A 23729-nucleotide genomic window follows, 5' to 3' on the forward strand; every position below is an offset into this window, starting at 1 on the left:
CAGAGAAAATTTGAACTGGAAGAACTGGTGCTCCCTTTTCATTGTACAGGATTTTTATCAAAACTTAAAAGTTTCTTCAAGTAGATCAACACCAGATATTTCCAAATCTGTCTTTACTGTAATCTTAAAAGATTAAATGGGACTATCTCTCTGGACATTAACGTAATATTAAAGAGTCAAATTGCACTGAGAGAACATTCTGGAAGTGGCTGGGGATGACATTCATGCAAGAATGTAAATGACCCCACTCCAATTAGACAGTCATTTGCCAATGACAGAAATTGAGGGGGGAAACAGAAATCCTCAGGCGATAAGGGAAAACAAGTTCTCATTTAAAATAATTTACTGTCATAGAGTCATAGAGGTGTACAGCGTGGAAACAGACCCTTTAATCCAACCTATCCATGCCGACCAGATATCCCAACCCAATCTAGTCCCACTGCCAGCACCCGGCCCATATCCCTCCAAACGCTTCCTATTCATATACACATCCAAATTAATCTTAAATATTGCAATTGTACCAGCTTCCACCACTTCCTCTGGCAGCTCATTCCATACATGTACCACCCTCTGTGTGAAAAAGTTGCTCCTCTTTCCCCTCTACCCTCTAGTTCTGGACTCCCCAACCCCAGGGAAAAGACTTTGCCAATTTACCCTATCCATGCCCCTCATAATTTTGTAAACCTCTATAAGGTCACTTGTGACGCTCCAAGGAAAACAACCCCAGCCTGTTCAGTCTCTCCCTATAGCTCATATCCTCCAACTCTGGCAACATCCTTTCTGAACCCTTTCAAGTTTCACAACATCTTTCCGATAGGAAGATGCAGTATTGCACGCAGTATTCCAACAGTGGCCTAACCAATGCCCTGTACAGCAGCAACATGACCTCCCAACTCCTGTCCTCAATACTCTGACCAATAAAGAAAAGCATACTAAACACCTTCTTCACTATCCTATCTACCTGCGACTCCACTTTCAAGGAGCTATGAACCTGCACTCCAAGGTCTCTTTGTTCAGCAACACTCCCTAGGACCTTACCATTAAGTGTACAAGTCCTGCTTAGATTTGCTTTCCCAAAATACAGCACCTCTCATTTATCTGAATTAAACTCCATCTGCCACTTCTCAGCCCATTGGCCCATCTGGTCAAGATCCTGTTGTAATCTGAGGTAACCCTCTTCGCTATCCAGTATGCCTCCAATTTTGGTGTCATCTGCAAACTTACTAACTGTGCTCGTATCCAAATCATTTATGTAAATGACAAAAAGTAGAGGACCCAGCATGGATCCTTATGGCACTCGGCTGGTCACAGGCCTCCAGTCTGAAAAGCAACCTTCCACCACCACCTTCTGTCTTCTACCTTTGAGCCAGTTCTGTATCCAAATGGCTAGTTCTCCCTGTATTCCCTGAGATCTAACCTTGCTAATCAGTCTCCCATGGAGAACCTTGTTGAATGCCTTACTGAAGGCCATGTAGATCAAATCTATCACTCTTCCCTCATCAATCCTCTTTGTTACTTCCTCAAAAAACTCAATCAAATTTGTGAGACATGATTTCCCAAGCACAAAGCCATATTTACTGTCCCTAAACAGTCCTTGCCTTTCCAAATACATGTACGTCCTGTCCCTCAGGAGTCCCTCCAACAACTTGCCCACCACCGATGTCAGGCTCACTGGTCTGTAGTTCTCTGGCTTGTCCTTACCACCCTTCTTAAACAGTGGCATCACATTAGCCAACCTCCAGTCTCCCGGCACCTCACCTGTGACTATCGATGATACAAATATCTCAGCAAGAGGCCCAGAAATCACTTCTCTAGCTTCTCACAGAGTTCTAGGGTACGCCTGATCAGGTCCTGGGGATTTATCTACCTTTACCCATTTCAAGACATCCAGCACTTCCTCCTCTGTAATATGGACATTTTGCAAGATGTCACCATCTATTTCCCTATAGTCTATATCTTCTATATCCTTTTGCACAGTAAATACTGATGCAAAACTCATTTAGTATCTTCCCTCATTTTCAACGGCTTCACACATTGCTGATATTTGAGTGACACTATTCTCTCCCTAGTTACCCTTTTCTCCTTTGTGGATTTGTAAAAACTCGTAGAATTAAGGAGAATCCAATTTGCCAAAGCTATCTCATGTCCCCTCCTGATTTCCCTCTTAACTATACTACTTCCTTTATACTCTTCAAAGGATTCACTCGATCTATCCTGTCTATGCCTCAAATATGCTTCCTTCTTTTTCTTAACCAAACCCTCAATTTCTTTAGTCATCCAACATTCCCTATACCTACCAGCCTTTCCTTTCACCCTAACAGGAATACACTTTTTCTCTGGATTCTCGTTATCTCATTTCTGAAGGCTTCCCATTTTCTAGCCGTCCCTTTACCTGCGAACATCTGCTTCCAATCAGTTTTCGAAAGTTCTTGCCTGATATCATCAAAATTGGACTTTCTCCAAATTAGAATTTCAACTTTTAGATCTGGTCTACCCTTTTCAATCATTATTTTAAATCTCATAGAATTATGGTCACTGGCCCCAAAGTGCTCCCCCACTAACACCTGAGTCACCTGCCCTGCCTTATTTCCCAAGAGTAGGTCAAGTTTTGCACCTTCTCTAGTAGTTACATCCACATACTGAATCAGAAAATTGCCTGGTACACACTAAGAAATTCCTGTCCATCTAAACCCTTAACACCATGGTAGTCCCAGTCGATGTTTGGAAAGTTAAAATCCCCTACCATAACCATCCCATTATTCTTACAGATAGTTGAGATCTCCTTACAAGTTTGTTTCTCAATTTCCCTTTGACTGTTAGGAGATCTATAATACAATCCCAATAATGTGATCATCCCTTTCTTATTTCTCAGTTCCACCCAAATGACTTCCCTGGATGTATTTTCAGGAATATCCTCCCTCAGCACAGCTGTAATGCTATCCCTTATCAAAAATGCCACTCCCGCTCCTCTCTTACCTCCCTTTCTATCCTTCCTGTAGCATTTGTATCCTGGAACATTAAGCTGCCAGTGCTGCCCATCCCTGAGCCATGTTTCTGTAATTGCTATGATATCCCAGTCTCATGTTCCTAACCATGCCCTGAGTTCATCTGCCTTCCCTGTTAGGCTCCTTGCATTGCAATAAATGCAGTTTAATTTATTAGTCCTACCTTGTCCCTGCCTGCCCTGACTGTGTGTTTTGACTTGCTTCTGTTCTCAACTGTACTAGTCTCAGATTGATCTCTTTCCTCACTATCTCCCTAGGTTCCCCCCCCCACATCCCCTTACTAGTTTAAATCCTCCCAAGCAGCTCTAGCAAATTTCCCTGCCAGTATATTAGTCCCCTTCCAATTTAGGTGCAATCTGTACAGGTCACTTCTACCCCAAAAGAGATTCTTATGATCCAAAAATGTGAATCCTTCTCCCATACACCAGCTCCTCAGTCATGCATTCATCTGCTCTATCCTCCTCTCCCTGCCCTCACTAGCTTGTAGCACCGGGAGAAATCCAGATATTACTACTCTTGAGGACCTCCTTTTTAAATTTCTAAATTCTCCCTTCAGAATCTCAACCTTTTCCCTTCCTATGTCGTTGGTTCCAGTGTAAACCTCTTGCTGGCCCCTCTTCCCCCGTGAGAACATTCTGCACCCTCCTTGATCCTGAAACCAGGGACACAATACAACATTCTGCTTTTTCGCCGCTTGCCACAGAAATTTCTGTCTGTACCTTGGACTAGAGAATCTCCTAACACAATTGATCTCTTGCATTAGAGCCAGTCTCAATACCAGAAACTTGGCTGTTCATGCTATGTTCCCCTGAGAATCCATCATCCCCCTACATTTTTCAAAACAACATATATGTTTGAAATGGGTATATCCACAAAAGACTCCTGCACTAGCTGCCTACCTCTCTTACCTTTCCTGGAGTTAACCCATCTATATGACTAAATCTGAGACTTCTCCTCCCACTTGGTATAACTGCCATCCATCACATACTGTTGCTGTTGCAAATTCCTCATTGTTTCTAACTGTCTCTCCAACTGATCCATTCGATATGATCAGATTCGCAGCCAACAGCATTTATGGCAGATATAATCTGCAGTAACCCTTAAACTCTCTTTAAACGCCCACATCTGACAAGAAGTACATATCACTCTATTAAAGGCCATTTTTGCTCCTTTACAATCTACAGACCCAGAAAATAACAACATCTTATTCCTCCAAAAGCACTGCCCCAGGTTAACTTAATAGGTATGGCTTATATTTTAAGTTTAATCAAGAGACGTATCTCCAAAAAGATATAATCAAAAAAGAACCCACTCTGCTCACTACTGCAGATTCTCTGTAGACTGACTTAAAACAACGATGAACTTATCTGATTTTGTGCTGTGAACTTCACCCAATAGTTCCTTCAAAATCAGTTGTGAATTTCACTGTTTGCTAATTTTCCCAGATGCACTCCACTATCCAGCGATACATGAATTCAAACAGCAAAGGCAGTAAATGTGCAGGTTCTCTTTCTCTCTGCCTCCTGCACTGACCTCACCATGTGCTTCCTTTGTTCTTCTCCCTTTTAAAACTGCTGCTGTTTTGACTTTTTTTTCCAAAGTTCCAAAACAATGCATCAGCATATAAAACAGTAATTGCTGCTCTTGGAATTCGAGGAAATCACCTCCAGCACCTAAAATACCTCAAAAAAGGAGCAGCTGTTACAGCCAGAAATTTTTCCCATCCTACCAGTTTCAAAAATAAACCCATAAGGAAGAAAACTTTTTACAAAAAAGTAGAATGCATGAAGTCAGTGTTGGTGGGTAGATGCTTGTGGTAAAACAGAATAGGTAGGATTGTTAAAATTGGTGAAGGAAAGCACAATTGAAGCAAGAGAGCTACAGAAGAATTACAGCCTGGTCAGAGGTTGCTTGTAAAGAGGTCTCTTTAACAAATTTACCTACTCTTCCTAGTAAACAAGTAAACCTTACTCACACAAGTAAAGAAATTAAGATTCAAATTTAATCAAGAATACTTTTATCCAAAGAAAATTTCAGCTTTCACGACACCAAAGAGGACTTCATTAGTTTTTAAAAGTCGTGCCATTTGGCTATGAACATGGAAGAATCATTTAGAGCATCCAGGGGAATTTTTCAAACCACTTCACGAGGCAGGTTTGGTGGTAAATCTGGTTAAGTGTGAGTTCACAGAAGCACAACTCACTTTCTAGGCCATCTCATCAGACATTGAACAGATGGCCCTGTGGATGTGATAACAAAGGTTATTGGGTAGTTTTCTATATTAAGAGGGAAGTACTGCAATTCATGGAACAGACTGGAATCAGATTTTAACAGTGTGGTTGCTCCATTGACTTGAGGTGCACAAAATTTCAGTGGATGGATGAGTGTGATAAGGTAATTGTTAACCACTTCCCTGTTGTTAGAACATCCAATTACGCAAAGGCATTCAAGGTGGCTATTGATGTGGGTGTCAGAACTGTACTCTTGCAAGAAGACGATGAGAGTAGACAGAAACTGATTTGGATATTTATCCAGAAATTTTTTAAAGTTCTTCAAAAGAAATATTTCACGATTAAGAAAGAGGCCATGAGTTTGATGTTTTAGCAACATATATGTTGCTGATAATGTATGCAAGACTATTATATACTGATCATTAACACCTCAGCAATTTGAAAAATGTTAAGGGTAAAAATACCAGACTATTTAGATGGGAATCTACAGTTAGTCATTCAATTTGAAAATTTATACACCTGGTAGGACAAGAAAGTGTAATTACCAACACTTCATGAGTTTGATTAAAGACAGGTTTGGTGATGGAAGAAATGGACTCATAGACTGTATTCTTAAATTCCTGATGAAGGGCTTTTGCCCGAAATGTCGATTTTTCTGCTCCTCAAATTCTACCTGACCTGCTGTGCTTTTCCAGCACCACTCTCATCGGGACTGTATTCTTAAATGTTTATTTGTTTAGAGTTAATAGAATGCATATATAATCTGGAGTACTAATAATGTGAAACTACAGGCTTTAAAAAATGAAGCCATCATTGTACATTTGATGGTTAATTCTTTTTAAGGGACAAGTGTGATAGTACTGTGCCTTTTGAGATGTTCAGTCCTGATTCTCATGCAGAGGGATGTCACTGTGGTGAAGAATGTCTGTCTCCTTCAGACAGACAGTTTGTAAACAGGTTTTGAAGTGTTTTCTTTAAATGAGATAAAGAATTGTGAACAGGCTAGGCTCTCTCAGACCCAGGAAGGCTTTTAAGTTTTACTTTGTTAGCTCAGTTTTTAAAGTTTTAGCTCAGCAACCAGTAGAAACCTTTAAGTTCCCAGCTGCTAGAGTGGAGTCTTAGACAGTGAGGCTTTCTGCTAGAAACAATCTGCTCCTGTGATTTTTTTTCTTCCAGACTGAAGAGAGCACATTGAGAATCATAACTGTTTTGCTGAATTGCATGTTTTTGCCATAAGGGTGTGTTTAAATAAATAAATATGGTCGAGGCCATCTCCTTACAATACCTTTTTGTGGGGGTGATTGGGTTGGGTGGTGGTTCTGGCCCATAATAACAAGCCATTTAGGGTCTGTTTTCATTTACAAATGATGTGGAGATGCTAGTGTTGGACTGGGGTGGACAAAGTTAAAAATCCCACAACACCAGGTCATATCCAACAGGTTTATCTGGAAGTACAAGCTTTCAGAGCTCTACTTTAAATTCTGTGTCCTAGCTACCAGATGTAGTAAAAGATTAAAGTGTCATGCAACTGATGCAAAGTACTGAACAAACCTAGATTGGTATTAATCACTTAAAATGACTGCGTGATTAATATTTAAATTCCAGAACATTTTTCAAGTCACAGTCCCAAGATAAGGTTTTATATTAAAAAGTTAATTTGTTCTCAGCTCAGACAATACATTAACAGTGTGAGTCTGTCTGCATCCCAATCTTGAGTCAGACTGATTTTATTTCCAAAGTAGTACCATGCAAGCTGAACTTTCAAAATGTCCTGTGCAAAATAAGGATTAATTTACACATTAAGTATACAGTGTCTCAAGCCAAATAGAAACAAAAATTAGACTCGCTGGAAAGCACTAAAAAAAGTGCACTGCTCAAGTCGGAAGATTTTTTGAGTAAAATGGAAGATTTTTATTTTAATAAATCCAGTTTGTTCTACAATAAATCTTGACTTTCCAAATTAACATCTGTTTTCAAAACAAATCACTTTCTGCTCATAATATAACACCTAACGAAAAAAAAAATCAAATGTACCAAACATTAAATTTGATGGCAGAATTCAGGCTTTCCTTCCCTTTGCATTCTAATTTACCGATGAAGACCATACATAGGGGCCATCAACTTATATTATGCATTGATCTTTCAGAAAAATATATGTTCCTAAACACAAATTAGTCATATCAAAAACAAAAACAAAAACATTTCATTCACTAAATGACTCATTCTTTAGATACCAAACTTCAGTTGACTACAAGTGGTTTTTGCATCGACCTTGCCTCAAACTTCAATGAATAACAAGGTTCTCACAAAACAACCGTGGGTTACAGCAATGTACATGTGCCATCTAGAGCGTAGTCCACTACACAATTTCACACTTCATATAAAATGGCAAGCAAAATATTAATACCATGATGTATTGGCACAACAGATCAATTCATTTCTCTTTTTACTGTAAAATTCATTGAAATTCTAGAAGTTTCACATACATTTTGTTGTAAATTCTCATTGTTTCAATGTGATTCTTTTGTTTAAAGTTGTAAATCTTTAGTCTTATCATTAGCATTCAATAAGGTTTCCCAATTGTATGAGACTGAATTATTTTTTAAAAATGCTTTTCAAAATGGTACAATCCAGGCAGACTGAAATTTATCAGAAGTGGAAGGTTGATTTACAAGTATAGGTTGAAATATGTATTTTGGTACAAAGGAATTGTATATATCTGGTCAACTTATGTGCAACAATTTAAAGTAAAACTCATGAAGCGAAAGCTAAGTTCAATAGCTGCTTGGTTAGGGTCCAAATATGTTCTTTAATACATATGAATTGCCTTGGAGGATTTTCTTGGATTTTGCTGTGAGAAGTTTGCACAGCTTTAACATTTATGACTTTACAAAAGTCAATGCACTCTACAATACAGATTAAGAAAAATATGTGTTCCTGCAATTATAATCTATCCTTAGTACTGTTCATTTTATCAATTTACTTAGAGCCACTTCTCATAAAAATAGGACTAATGGAACGTTCAATAAATGAAGATAGATAATCTAAAAGTGAGCTAGCAATAAATGTAGAGAAAGTTGAGGCAATAGCTCTTGAAGTGAGAGGTACTTACCTGGGTTCCAATCTGTTTATAATACTAAAATAACTTAACATAAAAGGTACTGTTATGAAAATGAGAATTAATTGCAATGCAAGGGACCCAAATACCTTCAAACATGGGCTAAGGATGTTTTGCAAATTGCAAATTAATGTGTATTTGAGATCATCAACAAGAGGTGGCCTCAACCAAGGTAAACAAGGAAAAGGATGAGTGTCATTTATGTTCATTCATTGAAAGTATGCAGTGGTGGTGGGATGCAGAGATAAATGAATATTTTGGAGATTTGTTTGAATAATATGGGAATAATAATAGCTTAATGAGCACAAGTCTTTAGCAAAGTCATGCATAATATGTTGAAGTAGCAACATAGTGTCCCCAAATGGGCATTCCACTTTCCATTACATGTGAGAGCATCTCTGGACTCCCCTGGAGTAAAATGCACATTAATCGTAGATCAACCTTTAGGTCCAGTAAAAACTATCCAGTTCATAAAAATGCTTTCAAATACCAAAACAATTTTTAGCCGAAAATCTTTGTATAGCATTTTGCTCTGTTACACTCCTATTTTAACATTAGGATTAACTGATAACCAGCTGTTACAAAAGAAAAAAGGAGTCTGAGCCATTTCAATAACTCCTGACCAATTTACTTCTGCATTAATGGAAATGAGTTTTGATCCATTAAGTCTCCAACTTTTTCTTGTAAGATATGGACCACTTCAGCCAGGACAAATAGATGAATTTCATCCAGGTCTTGAATTACAAATTTTTTCCCCAAAGCATTTGTATCATCCAAGTACAGCAAGAATTGTTTCATGGCTGGGTCACTACAAATACAAAAATTGTGAGAAATTAGATCAATATTAACAAAGTCCATTCTCAGTATGCCACAACTACCCATGTTTATTAATACATAAAAGATAGGGCAACCTTAAAACAAATATGATACTTCTCTGGAAAATATGCAAGTTAAACACAGACACAAACATTACATAAGCTGGTTTCCGGTCAGAGCAAAGAACAACGAAAGCCCTTGGGGCAGCACAATGTGGTTAGCAGTGCTGCCTAGCAGCATCGGGGACCCGGGTTCTATTCCAGCCTCAGGCATCTGTCTGTGTGAAGTTTGCACATTCTCTGGTGTCTTACGTGAGTTTCCTCACACAATCTTGTGCGGGTTAGTTGAATTGGCCATGCTAAGTTGCCCACAGTGTTCAGGGATGTGGAAATTAGGTGCATTAGTCAGGGGTAAATGTAGAGTAAAAGGGTTGGGGAACGGGTTTGGGTGGAGTGCTTTTCGGAGGGTCAGTGTGAAATTGTTGGGCCAAAGGACCTGTTTCCACATGTAGGGATTCTGTGATTTGCCATTATTAAACACTAAAACTCATTGCTTTATACAGTTTTGTACACTAATCCCACTATTTCCCTCACTACATAACTTTAAAAATGGGTATTAGCCTCAATTTTTCTCCATCTTCTGTTTTTGAAATAGTGCGAGATAGTTACTTTGGAAATTAATTTCCTCAATGAGGAAGAGTATTACCAACTGCAATGAAACCCAAAAGTATTAAAGAAACTCAGCAAGTCTGACAGATACTGGGCATAGTAAAAGAGTTCACATTTCACCTATAATATGACTCTTCTTCATAATGTCCAATTGTTCTACACCCCAACTCCACATCAGAATGTGGGTTCCCTGCTGCTTTGAAATGAAACCTGAACAGACTTCATTCAACAGTCTTCTCCTTCACTAAGCTTAGCTTGTTCTCTCATTGTTCTCTCGAGTAATTTATTTCATTTCTTCCAAGTAAATGGTATGACTACAAGTATTTGTATGCACTCCAGCTATGCCTGGATTTGTGTAGAATATACCTTGCTTCAGTTCTACTCAGTCTCCCCAAACCCTCCACCTCCAAGTCTTCTCCAGAAATTAAATCTCTTCAAGTTTGCTTCTCATTTCTTCATTTGCTCACAGGGTCCATCTCTGACTCTTCTCTTCAAAGAGAAAAAAACTGTACGACAGAAAAACAGGCCCTTCAGGCCACCAAAACTACACCAACACATTGAGGGGAAGGCGAGGACTGCAGATGCTGGAGATCAGAGTGTGGTGCTGGAAAAGCACAGCCAGTCAGGCAGCCTCCAAGGAGCAGGAGAATCAACATTTCAGGCATAAGCTCTTCATCAGGAATGAGGCTTGTGGGCCAAGGAGGCTGAGAGATAAATGCGAGGGGAAGGGGGTGAGGCTGGGGTGAGGGGTGGGGAAGGTAGCTGGGAATGTGATAAGTAGATGAAGGTAGGGGTGAATTCCTTGGCAAAGTACTCATTAAGAATCTCACCCATTTTCTCTGACACCATGCACAACTTTTCTTCTTTTTCCTTGTGTGGGCCAAACATGTCTCGAGTTATTCTGTTGCTCCTGATATATGAGTAAAAGGCTTTGTGATTTTAGATTAGATTAGATTCCCTACAGTGTGGAAACAGGTCCTTCGGCCCAACAAGTCCACGCCAACCCTCCGAAGATTAACCCATTTCCCTCTGACTAGTGCACCTAATGCTATGGGCTATTTAGCACGGCCAATCCACCAGACCTGCACATCTTTGGACTGTGGGAGGAGACTCATGCAGACACAGGGAGAATGTCTGTGTGGAGTTTGCACAGTCACCTGAGGCTGGAATTGAACCCAGGTCCCTGGCTGAGAGACCACTGAACCACCATGCCGCCCACATTTTCCTTAACCCTGTTTGCTAAAGATATTTCATGAATCCTTTTAGCTCTCTCATTTCCTCATTTCAGATTGGTCCTACGTTACCAATATTCTTCCAAAGCTTTGTCTGTCTTCAGTCACCTAGACCTTATGTATGCTTCTTTTTACTTGTAGCTAGTCTCACAATTCCACCTGCCAATCATGGTTCCTTAATCTTGCCATTTCTATCCCTCACTTTCACAGGAACAAGTCTCTCCTGCACTATAATCAACTTCTCTTTAAAAGTCTCCCACATATCAAATATAGATTTACCTTCAAACAGCTGCTCCCAGGTCCCAGGTCCTGTCGAACTGTGGTATAATTGGCCTTCCCCAAATTAGCACTCTTCCTTGAGAACCACTCTCATACTTGACCATAACTATTCTAAAACTTATGGAATTGTGATCACTATTTCCAAAGTAATCCCCTATTGAAACTTAAACCACCTGGCCAGGCTCATTCCCCAGCACCAGGTCCAGTTATGGCCCCTTCCCGAGTTGAACAACTTCCATACTGCTCTAGAAAACCCTCCTGCTGGATGCTCCTTACAAACTGTATTCCATCTGGACCTCTAAAACTAAGTGAATCCCAGTTAGTGTTGGGAAACGTAAAATCTCCTATAATCACTAACCCGTTGCTCCGACATCTTTCCTTAATCAGTCCACTTTTGGATTAATATTTGGTCCAATAAGAAGTTATGGAGAATATTTACTGGAATGTGTCGAGGGAAGGGGGATTTAAGCTCCCAAGTTAGTTGAGGGAAGCTGATTTAGTTCTCCTTGAATCAAAGGAGATTGAGAAATTATTTAATAACAGTATCATAAGATTATGCCAATGCAGACAAAGTAAAGCTGTCTCATTAGTTGATTGTTCCCTGGTAGTTGCACGAAGAGCCAAGAATCTGGGCAAAAGATAACGGGTATGAGGAATGAGAATTCCTTGTTTAAAATGCAATGGGTGATAATGACCCAGAGATCAATGTACATAGAGGTGACAGAAGTATAAACTAGATTTCAAACGGAAACTGAACAGGCACTAGAAAGAGGCAAGCATGCAAGGCTCAGGATAAAGGGGATAAATAAGTCTGACTGGGTTGCTCTACAGAGATGCACCACAGCTTCAACAGGCCAAACAAACAATCTCCAACCGTACTATATACAGGGGAACCTTGATTACCCAAATGTGTGTTATCCAAAATTTAATTATATGAACATTCGATTATCCAAAAAAAACTCCCCATCCATGCTGTTCAGATAATCCAGTGACTGTGACATGTAAAATAAAGTATATGTTACTGAAATTCACCAAGTACTTAGAGGCCCTTTCCTATTTATGTAAATTTACTGTTAACAAAGCTGAAACTAAGCTCCTCGCCAATTGGAATTGTGCAACAGCTTCAAATGCCACTAATTGACCCTGCTATGGTTAGTCATATCTATAACTACAATGATTTCCTTTATAAAAAGGCTAAGAAAACACTGCAAATTCTAAACATAACCATCTTTAAATTCTGGCAGGTGAAGTTTCTTATTTGCAATGTTTCCTCCCCTTTGCAAATATTTAAGTTGTTTCAGTCCCACTTGGAACATTATTCAAGTAACTAGTGAATGCCACATTTGCTAAAGTGTGATATATCACAGCAAATGATATTTGCAATTCCAAGAAATGCTTTTCACCTATTGAGCCAGAGATCGAGAAAAATTTAACATTGAGTTACTAGGGAAAACCTTGAGAGCAGGGAAAAAAATCTTTGCCAAAAAAACTGATTCTTTTGTGAGAAGGACTGAAATCGATAAGTTAATGATTAATTGTTAATTTTGACAATGTGGTTACTTTAGGAAATGCAGAAAAAGTGCTTACCATTCAATAAGAACTCCTTTTAAGACATTAACCATTTTTCAAGAGCCACTGTTATCATCAAATTGCATACGAACTAGACTGCACAGAAAGTTAATCCTTCAGAGCTAAAGAACATCAGAGACAAAATTTAAACATTATAAAGATGTACTTGATTCCTAACAGGGAACATAAAACAGTTATTAATTCATATGTACACAAATTACATAATACAAGACTGCAGGGTAACCACTTCCTCTCCATTCATACTCAATGTGATGATGTTCATCATGCATCCATCTTTCACATAAATCTCCCAATCAAGCCAAATGTACACTGTACTGATTTATATATGCTATAAACAAGGCAATTACCAAATATATGATTGTCAATTCATCACCACAAATGGACTTCAGCACACGATTTAGACCTGCGTTATTCAAATTGTTGTATGAAATACTCAAAGCTATACTGCTAGGTTTAATTTTCATAGTTCAAGTGCATTTAGCGAGCATTGTGAAATTTCTCATGCATTTCACATATGCATATTTGTTTCAGCAATAACTTTATTCATTTTATTTGCATTAGGCAGACATTTGCCAATGGCAAATATAATTGATTGAATGATGACCGTTGGTGCAGAGGAGTCCACTGGCGCAGCAGGGGACAACACATGCAAAGCGGCACTAAAGGGCAGCATTTAAAGAGTGGGAGGTTAGCAAGCTGACGGCCACTAAGAGGAGCTTCACCACTTCATTGGTGGGTTCAGGAGAGAACTCTTCATCTCGTGACTCACAAAGAGCATTAAAAGCATTTAGGAGTTGGTGTTATCACTGGACCAGTAATTCAGCATCCCAGGCCCATGTTCCGAAAGAAAGGGTATAAATTGTATAAAAGGTATGGTGATACTTAAACTCAATAAAAACAGGAATTAAACACTGGTTTAATGATTGCCATACAACTATTGACAAACATCATATAAACCCATTGACAACAGATACAAGAGTAGGCCATTTGGCCCAGAGAAATTGCTCTGCCATTCATCATGATCAAAGTTAATTCTCCTCCACGACACCATAGCCCTGCTCGCTACCTAGATTGCGTGTCTAGAATTCCATTTATTGCTTTTAAAATATATTTAGTGACCTGACCCAACCACCTTATTTGGTCGAGAATTCTACATACTCATCACTCGAAGTGAAAATGAATTCTCCATCTCAGTTCTAAATCTGTACCCTGACACCATGACCCCTTGTTCTAAATGCCTCCATCACTGCATCCAGTCTATCTTCACCGGTCAGAACTTTATATGTTTCAGAGTGATCCCTTCTTATTTTCTCTCCCAAATCTAATAAGTATACCTAGTTGACCTGATCTCACCTCATGCGACAAACTTATCAGCCCAGCAATCAACCTAGTGAACCCTCAGTGAACTCCCTCTCATGACAAGTCCAAGATTTCTTCAGTAGAAAGACCAAACAGGCATTCAATACAGCAGGTGTGATCTCATGAAGGCCTTGTATAGCTGCAGTTGCTTGTATAGCATTGTTGCTCTTGCACTCAAATACTCCTGCAATGAAAACTAATGTCAGGAATTTAGGGCTACGGGGAGAATGCTGGTAAGTGGAGTTGAAATGCCCATCAGCCAAAACTGAATGGCGGAGTGGACGCAATGGGCCAAATGGCCTTACTTCCACTCCTGTGTCTTATGGTCTAATACTATTTGCCTTTCTAACTAATTGTTGCACCATTATACTTGCTTTCAGTGACCAGTATACAATACTAGGATAACCAGACCTCTTTGCACATCAACATTTTCCCATTTAAATAATACCCTGCCTTTTCATATCTAAGTGCTATCTAAGTGGGATAGCTTCACACCTATCCACATCATACTGCATCTGCCATGTGTTAATCCATTAAGTCAATTTGTCTAAAACCCCCTTGAAACCAATTTAAGTCCTCCTCAAAATTCACAATTCCACCAGTTTTATGTCATCTGCAAACCTAGAAATGTTAGATTTAACTCACTCATCACATAATTGGCACTCACATGTATTCTGGGAGAAAGTGAATACTGCAAGTGCTGGAGATCAGAGTCAAGAAATGTGACATTGGAAAAGCACAGCAGGTCAGGCATCATCTGCGCTGCTGGAGAGTTACGTTTCGGGCATAGACCCTTCATCAGTAATGTTTGGGGGGGGAAGGGGGGTGAATTCTGGGATGAGGTGGGAGGAAGGAAGAATAGGAAACTGGGGAAATAGACATTGATGCCATTTGGTTGGAAAGTCCCAAGGTGGAAGATGAAGCATTCTTTCACCAGGCGAAAGTGAGGACTACAGATGCTAGAGCTCAGAGTCGAGACTGTAGTGCTGGAAAAGCACAGCAGGTCAGGTAGCATCCGAGGAGCAGGTGAATCGACGTTTCGGGTATAAGCCCTTCACCAGGTGTCAGGTGGCTAGGATTTTTCAGAGGAGGCGGCCCAGGACTTACATGCCCTTGATGGAGTGGGAGGGGGAATTGAAGTGGTCGGCCACAGGGCGGTGGGGTTGTTTGCTGCGTGTATTCCAGAGATTAGATTAGATTACCTGCAGTGTGTAAACAGGCCCTTTGGCCCAACAAGTCCACATCGATCCTCCGAAGAGCAACCCACCCAGATATTCTCTAAAACATTCGCAAGATGGTGTCCTGTCTCCCTAATATACAGGAGACTACATCGAGAACAACAGACACAGTAGTTGAGGTACTTGGATGTGCAGGAAAATCTCTACTGGATGTAGAAGGATCGTTTGGGGCCTTAGATGGAGGTGAGGGGCTGGTGTGAGCGCATTTTACACCTCTTCTGGTGGCAAAGGGAAGGTGCTGGGAGAGGAGGGTGTGTTGGTGGGGGGGGACACCTGGACCTAATGAGGAAGTTGCGAAGGGAATGGGCTCAGTGGAATGTTGATAGGAATGGGAGTACAATATATCTCTGGTGGTGAGGTATAGTTGTAGGTAGCAGAAATGGCAGAGGATGATGTGTTGTATCTGGTGATTGGTGGGAAGGAAAGCGAGGACCGGGAGTGGTTTCTGAGGGTTGTTGTGGTTGGAAGGGTGGGGTTCAATGGTGGAGGTGCAGGAAGTAGAGGAGACGTGCTAGAGGGAATTGTTGACCACGTGCTAGGAGAAATTGAGGTCCTTGGCATTGTTGACCACATCTCCCCCCTTATGTCCATCCAAGATCCCAAAGAATCTTTTTGCATCCAGCAGACATTTTTCTGAATATCGAAACATCTCACCTACTGTGTCCGTTGCTCTTGATGTGGTCTCCTCTATATTGGGGAGACAGGATGCCAACTCACAGAACATTTCAAAGAACACCTCTGGCACATGCATCAAACAACCCCAGTGCCTGTGGCCAACCACTTAACTCCCCCTCCTACTCCACCATGAACATGCAAGTCCTGGGCCTCCTACATTTCCAAATCGGAGGCACCTGACGCCTGGAAGAAGAAAGCCTCATCCTCCGCCTTGGGACCCTCCAACCACACAGCATCAAAGTTGTTTTCTCATCTCCCCTTCTCTCATCTAATCCCAGATCCAACCCTCCAATGGGGCACTGCCCTCTTGTACTGTCCCACCTGTCCATCTTCCTTCCTACCTGTCCAATGGACCCTCTGCTCTGACCTAACACCTCCCTGTGACACCTCTAGTACTACCTTCTGCTCTGAAAAAGACCAACTGTTCTTGTAATTAATGGACTCAAGCATTTTAATAACTACTGGTGTGAGACTAACCAGAGTGTAATTCAGTTTTTATCTCCCTCCTTTTTTTTGCAAAATTGAGGTTATGTTTCACAGTATGCAATCTGCTGGGACTATTTGTGAATCTGTAGAATTTTAGAAGATGTCAATCAAAATATTCACTGTTTCCATAGCTACCTCATTTAGTCCCCATGGATGTTGATTATCAAGTTCTGGGGGTTCATCAGCTTTCAATCCCATTAATTTCTCCAGTATATTTTTCTGAACCAATATCAGTTTATTCCTCTTTTTCCATTGCATTTTAGATCACACAAATAAATTTTTAAGACCAATTTGGCATGGTAGAGAAAAGTCATAGAAACAAAGCAGTCTCATTGTTATAATGCTTTGGAATGTGACTCGAATGGTTTGTGAGGTAAGTACATTAAATTTAAAATCTCATTATCTCACTTGGTCATTGCTGTAAACAGGATATCAGGTATCTGAGTTATGTTGGCTTGCATTGCTAATTGTACTGTTGTCAATTCGTGCCTCATACCTCTCTTAGAACTATCCCTTTAGATTGGACTACTACATTATCTATTCGAAAATAGAATTCTATATTATGGTTTTCCTTCTCTAAAAGGGTCTCGGAAATAGATCATTAAGGAGGCCCTTCTTATTGCATGATAGCCTGTTCCCTTCAAATACTGATTCAAAGAAACACTTTGCTCATATTCCAGGAATTCATCTGCCACCATATATTCCACATGGTTAGTCCAGTTTCACTTACGCTTACAGTTGCACTATTATTGCATGCATTTCTAATTTCCCAGTTTACCACTATTATTTTGAGGCCTATAGATTAGATTACTTACAGTGTGGAAACAGGCCCTTAGGCCCAACAAGTCCACACCGACCTGCCGAAGCGCAACCCAGTCATTCTCCTACCTTTACCCCTTTACCTAACACTACGGGCAATTTACCTAACATTACGGGCAATTCACCTGACCTGCACATCTTTGGACTGTGGGAGGAAACCGGAGCACCCGGCGGAAACCCACGCAGACACAGGGAGAATATGCAAACTCCACACAGTCAGTCGCCTGAGTCGGGAATTGAACCCGGGTCTCTGGCGCTGTGAGGCACCGTGCCGCCCACTAAGACCACATCCAATAATACTTTCTGCTATTTGTTGTTCCTTCACTCCACCCAGACTGATCCTACATCCACATTTTCTGAGCTAACATGCTTTCTCATAAATGCACTGATTTCATCCGCTACTAGCAACATCACATCTCCCTTGGCTTTTTAAACTGCCTTTCAAAACTATTGAATAACTTTGGATGTTCAGTTTCAAGTAACCCTACAGCCATATCCTTGAAACTGCAATCATACTGTATCCATTTATAACTATTTGCACTGCGAATCTTACTGCAAATATTCTACATACTCCAATACTAAAGATTTGTCTTTTTAACATTTTGAACCTATTTGCTGCTCGCCTCTGTTTACTCTGGTTTCCATTTTCACTTCTTTTTTTCTATCTTTTACTTCTAACTTTGTTTCCCTTTCTTGCATGTTCCCACTCATGCCACCTAAGCATAAAATGCTCCACGCAGGACTTATGCACATCCCTGCAAGAATACTGGTTTGTCAAGGCACAATCTATCCGGTTTGTAAGCTTCCATCATTTCCTGAAACATACCTAATGCCTCAGCAATCTAAAATCTTCCCTCTTGCACCAACCTTTCCATTCATAAACACACCATACGCCCTGGGAGTAATCCCAAAATGACTACCTTTGAGGCATGTTCTTGAATTTAACTCCTAGCTCCCTACATTTTGCTTACAGGATATCATTCACCGTTTTGGACCTGGACATGAACTATACTTTCTGGTTACTCATCTTGCCCCTTCAAAATATCCTGGAACCGCTCAGTGACATTCTTGACCAGACACAAAGGAGGCAAGATACCATTCAAGCCACAAACATATATGTGTTTCCCTCATGACAGAATTTCATATCACTACTGCTGTTCTCTCCTCTTCCTCACATTGGGCAACAATCGCCAGAAAGGAATGTTCCCTCCCAGTCAGGGAACACTTCAGCAGTCAATGGTATTCAACCTCTGATCTTTGGATAAGCGTCCTTGAAGGTGGACTTAGAGATACATAACAATGCAGAATGACCAAGCAGAAGCTGATAGTCAAATTCCATACCCATGAAGATGGCCTCAACAGTGATTTTGGATTCATGTTGTGCTACATGTGACCCCACCACACTTCTGGAACTGTAAAGTCTTCCTTACTGTCTTGTTTTGACAACATCACCTTGATAAATTCATAGAATCATAGAATCCCTACAATGTGGAAACAGGCCATTTGGTCCACCAAGTCCACACCGACCATCTTAAGAGATCCTACTCAGACCCATTCCCCTACACTGTTGCTTTACATTTCCCCTGACTAATGCACCTAACCTACACATCCCTGTCCACTATGGGCAATTTAGCATGGCCACATCAGCTAACTTGCACATCTTTGGACTGTGGGAGGAAACCGGAACAACTGGAAGAATCCCACATAGACACAGATTGTGCAGACTCTATGCAGACAGTCGCCCAAGGCTGGAATTGACCCCGGGTCCCTGGCCTGTGATGCAGCTGTGTTAACCACTGGAGCTACCAGTTTGTACAGTTTTGAATTATTTATTGCTTTGGTTAGACTCTTGGCATGCGACTCTTATACATATCACATTATTCCAGTCATTTAGTTTGTCTCCAGCATCACCTTTATTCTTAATTTTTTGTTATTATTTCTCAACCTCATTTACTCAGATTATAGGTCATCCCTTCAGTGGTTATTCACCTGTTAACACTTTACTCACCATCTAACATTCTTGGTCACTTACAGAGACTTATTATTTGATACTCCACTCATACCAGTTATACGATCAATGATCTTGCCGCTAAGATACTAAAAAAATTAATTTGCTTTACTGATCAGCAAGAAATTGAATGCCTGGGGTAAAGGTGGTGTGTCTTTGTCTTATCGGTGGAATGTGGGAGGTTTACATGGCCATTTCCTTGCCACTCAGGGATGATTTACATTTTTATCCAGAAATCAATAAGAATATTACAGTTGGAATTTGACTACTCCCCTATGGTTACAAAAAAAAAGTTTCCAACAGATTTGACCATAAAGGGATGATTTGTATTACATTATTTCTGGAGGTGGGCTGGCATGTAACTATGAGGGGATGGCTGAGGGTTGTCTTGTGGGTAGAATTAACTGTGATGTTGAGAGTTTAGTATAAAGGACAGACTGTTTTCCTTGTTTAGAGAGAGCGATTTGGTTGCTTTTTCACAGAGGTTGGTTTGTTACAATTGCATTAAGTGTGTAAGAATCTCAAGAGTAAAACAACTTAACATTGCCTGTAAACTCTTCTGTGTGGTCTTCTCTCTCTCACTGTGCCTGAAGGGCTGTACTCAAAGCTTGTGATTTCAAATAAACCTGCTGGACTATAACCACGTGACTTCTGACTTTGTCCATCGCAATGCAGTACTGGTAGCTCCACATCCTCATAACCCTGACAACTCTGCACAGCATAGCCATTTGTGGTGCTACAGACTTTGCAGACCAAAAGAACATCTGCACATAGTGCATCTTTTTCAACTCAATTGAACAGGCGACAGCCATTCTCTTGATCATTTCACAGACTAATCAAAGTCAACCAAAATTCCTGGTTTGAGATTTATACAAAACTTATACAAACTGTCAATCACCACTTTACTGGTGTATTTCCCATTGCAACATCTGTACTAATCAGCACCCTTGTTCTCATACAGTAAAATAATTGCTTCCCTACAAATTGGTATTTCTTGTGAGTTATCTTAAGGAGTGCAAAACAAAATGCATCTTTTCTCAGCAATACTCGTACTGTACTACTGAACGTAAAATTAAAACACCTCCACTACAATTCTCAAAGGGTCACGGAGAAGTCCTTTGCTGAATCTGACTTTCATGTTTGAATTCAGGCATCTTGAACTGCTTTTCTTTTCTTTGTCCTGGTTCAATTTCATCTGGTGAGCTCTCCAGTACTGTTAAGAATGTGATCTGCAATGGCTTCTTCTTCATCAAATATCCCAATCACTTCCACTCCAGAAAAGTCAACAGCTATCTCATTCCGTGTGCTTGATGATCTTCTGAAGCAGCTGAAATTCCAAACTGCACGTTCTTCTTAAATGGCATCCATAATGTTACAAGAACATTTCTGCTTTCATCCAACTAGAGTAGTAAAGATTTTTGGCTTGGCAAGTTGTGACAACTTCAATCTCTTCAAGATTTTATTGAAGTTCTTCTAGGTTGTTTCACCATGTTGTAGACCAATCTGTGTCTCTTTCTTGATTCATTCCTCCTTTTCCAGCTCTGCTTAATTTTCAAGTGGACCTGAAAGCAGCCAGATCTCTCCAGATGCTGAGATGGTTTCACAAGCTCATCTACTTCAAATTATTTACCAGGATGACATCGAAGACTTCTGAAAACATTCTATTTTAGGTTCTGTTCAGCAGTCAATGGTCTGGTATTCAGTGAAACCAAAATTACCAGACTTTAAACTTTTTCAGTTGGGATGAGTGGATATTGTTCATGTGTACTTACCACGAGTACTGTCCCATCAAACAGTCTCAATTTTGCCTTCAATAGCTTCATTTTGCATCTTGGTGCAATAGTAGTGTCCCCACCTTTGAGCCAGGAGCTTGGGTTCAAGTTCCACCTACTCAGAGGTGTATAACATCCCTGAACAGGTTGATTAGAAAACATACACTAGGAACAAATTACTGCAGACGCTGGAATCTGTACTGAAGACAACAAATGGTGGAGATCACAGCACCCATAGAGAGAGAGCAAACTAATATTCTGAGTCTAGATGATTCTTCATCAGAGGTGAAGTAAAGTGTAGAGGGGACAGTATTTATGCTATAGTTGGGGGAGGAAGGGTTTGGCAGGGCAGTGAAGTAAATATGTTGGTAATTCAGCATACACATTCAGAATGTGAGAATGGCAGAATAATGGTGTGTCTCCTGCCAGAATTGAAAGGATACTAAATGGGATGGGGGAAGGGGAGGATATGATAACAACCCAAAAGAAAGGGAAGTCATCTGGACTCAGATGTTAGCTTTGCTCTCTTTCCATGGATGCTGTATGACCCTCTGTACATAGAACCAGTATCTTCCTGACACTTATCTTGATGCTCTACTTCTTCAATCGTCATTCCAACAGTACACCATAATGTTGCCGGAGATGAAAAGTCTCAGTTAAGAAGAGAGACTGGATAGGTTGGGTTTGTTTTCCTTGGAGCACAGGAGGCTGAGGGGGTATCTGATTGAAGTATACAAAATGATAAGAGGCATAGATAGAGATCATAAGAATCTTTTCCCTGCAGCAAACATGTGTAAGACCAAAAGGCATAAGTTTAAAGTGAGAAGTGACTTACAGTACATCTGATAAAAAAAATTTTCAATCAGGTAATAAAAATAAAGAACCCACTTCCTGAAACAGTGGTGGAGACAGGTACTGATGCAACATTTAAGAAGTATCTAGCACTGAAATTGCCAGGGCATAGTAGACTGCGGATAACATGATTAGTGTAGTTTGATGTTTGTTAGCACAGGCATGGTAGACCGAAAAGCCTGTTTCTGTACTATCTGACTCAATATAACTCCTGTCATCCAAGGAAGGTGAAATGGAGAAAGCGCAAATTAGCATAGATCAGGTCAGATCTGTAGTGGGTGTCTTCACCCCCTTCCCAAAAAAACCTCAAATATACTATACAATATAAAAGAAATATCGGTTGGAAGCGACACATGTCTCGAGACAGCACGCCAATATTAACATAATTAAGGAAAGATTAGCATCACAAAAACACACGCATAATTTTTGTAATTTACGGAGGTGGGGAGGCGTGATGAAAGAAGTCAATGCACAAACCTGCGGAAACAACCATTTTCTCTCTCGCTGCGCTAAGCAATCTGGGATAACACATGCAATTCCAACACGACCAATCAGTTAACGGCACCAGGGCCTGAGTGACATTAGATTGGATGGAGTCAGAGTTGCACCACAATGTTGAGACGGGTTATTTAGCGTTTGAGTTCGGAATCAAAGGAAGGTAACCTTTGGGCGGATTGAGGGGATAGTCTGTATTTACACTTAAGTCTCCCTGGTCCTGGACTGCTTGTAGAAATATTTTTATGTTATGTCTGCAATTTTCCTTTCAAACTCTTGTTATCTCAATTTGAGTTGTTTTGTGATGCAAATAAACACATGAATATCTAAAATGCTGCATCACTCAGGTTACTCAACACCAGGTTATAATCTAGCAAGTTTAATTGGAAGCACACTAGCTTTCGGAGCGCCGCTCCTTCAAGTGGTTGTGGAGGACGCAATTGTAAGGCACAGAATTTATAGCAAAAATTTACAGTGTGATGTAACCGAAATTATACATTGAAAGATACCTTGATTGTCTGTTGAGTCTTTCACTTCTTTCATGTGTAAATCACAAAACTTTTTTTAAAAGTTGCATTCTCAGGTTAACTAACAATTGGTGTTAGCCCCCTGTGTTCTCTGTCTATGCCATGATGTTTAGATTGATTCTAATTTAAAAAGTGAGAAAACAGAGTTTTACATGAATTCATGCAGTTTTTGAGCAATCTACAATGTAACCCTGCAAGTACCAACCGCTAACCACTAAACAACAACTGCCAAACCTCAAACAGATCATTGTTCGTAGCAAGCTGCCCGGCTTTCAGGACAATCCCTACATCTTGTCACGGTCGGCACTGCAAGACGTGTTAGAGTGTGGACATTACACGTGGGGACATCACCCGCCATATATGTGGCAGGTACTCATGTGACTCAGCCAACATTGTCTATGTTATATGTTGCAGGCAAGGATGCTGTGAGGCATGATACATTGGGGAAACCAAGCAAAGGCTACAGCAATGGATGAATGGACACCGTACAACATACAACAGGCAGGAGTGTTTCCTCCCAGTTGGGGAACACTTACTGAAGTGTTCAGGACATTCAATC

General features: G+C 40.4%; 1 protein-coding gene across 1 annotated transcript; it reads right to left on the reverse strand.

The window, feature by feature from the left end:
• Positions 1 to 7123: 7123 nt before the first annotated feature.
• Positions 7124 to 22677, reverse strand: gtf2h5 (general transcription factor IIH, polypeptide 5). Its single transcript, XM_060830990.1, has 3 exons — positions 22626 to 22677; positions 12937 to 13040; positions 7124 to 9162 (listed from the first exon to the last, which is right to left on the reverse strand). Exons 2-3 carry the CDS (start codon positions 12969 to 12971, stop codon positions 8982 to 8984), a joined length of 216 nt encoding a protein of 71 aa, XP_060686973.1. The 5' UTR covers positions 12972 to 13040; positions 22626 to 22677; the 3' UTR covers positions 7124 to 8981.
• Between the last annotated feature and the right edge of the window lie 1052 nt (positions 22678 to 23729).

The sequence above is a fragment of the Hemiscyllium ocellatum genome, chromosome 10, assembly GCF_020745735.1.
Source record: "Hemiscyllium ocellatum isolate sHemOce1 chromosome 10, sHemOce1.pat.X.cur, whole genome shotgun sequence".
Lineage (NCBI taxonomy): Eukaryota > Metazoa > Chordata > Chondrichthyes > Orectolobiformes > Hemiscylliidae > Hemiscyllium > Hemiscyllium ocellatum.

Coding starts and splice junctions, on each gene's coding strand:
- gtf2h5 (XM_060830990.1), bottom strand. CDS start 12,971: ATGGTTAATGTCTTAAAAGGAGTTCTTATTGAATG. Junction 9,163..12,936: donor AAAGGAGTTCTTATTGAATG/GTAAGCACTTTT, acceptor TTGTATTTGTAG/TGACCCAGCCATGAAACAAT.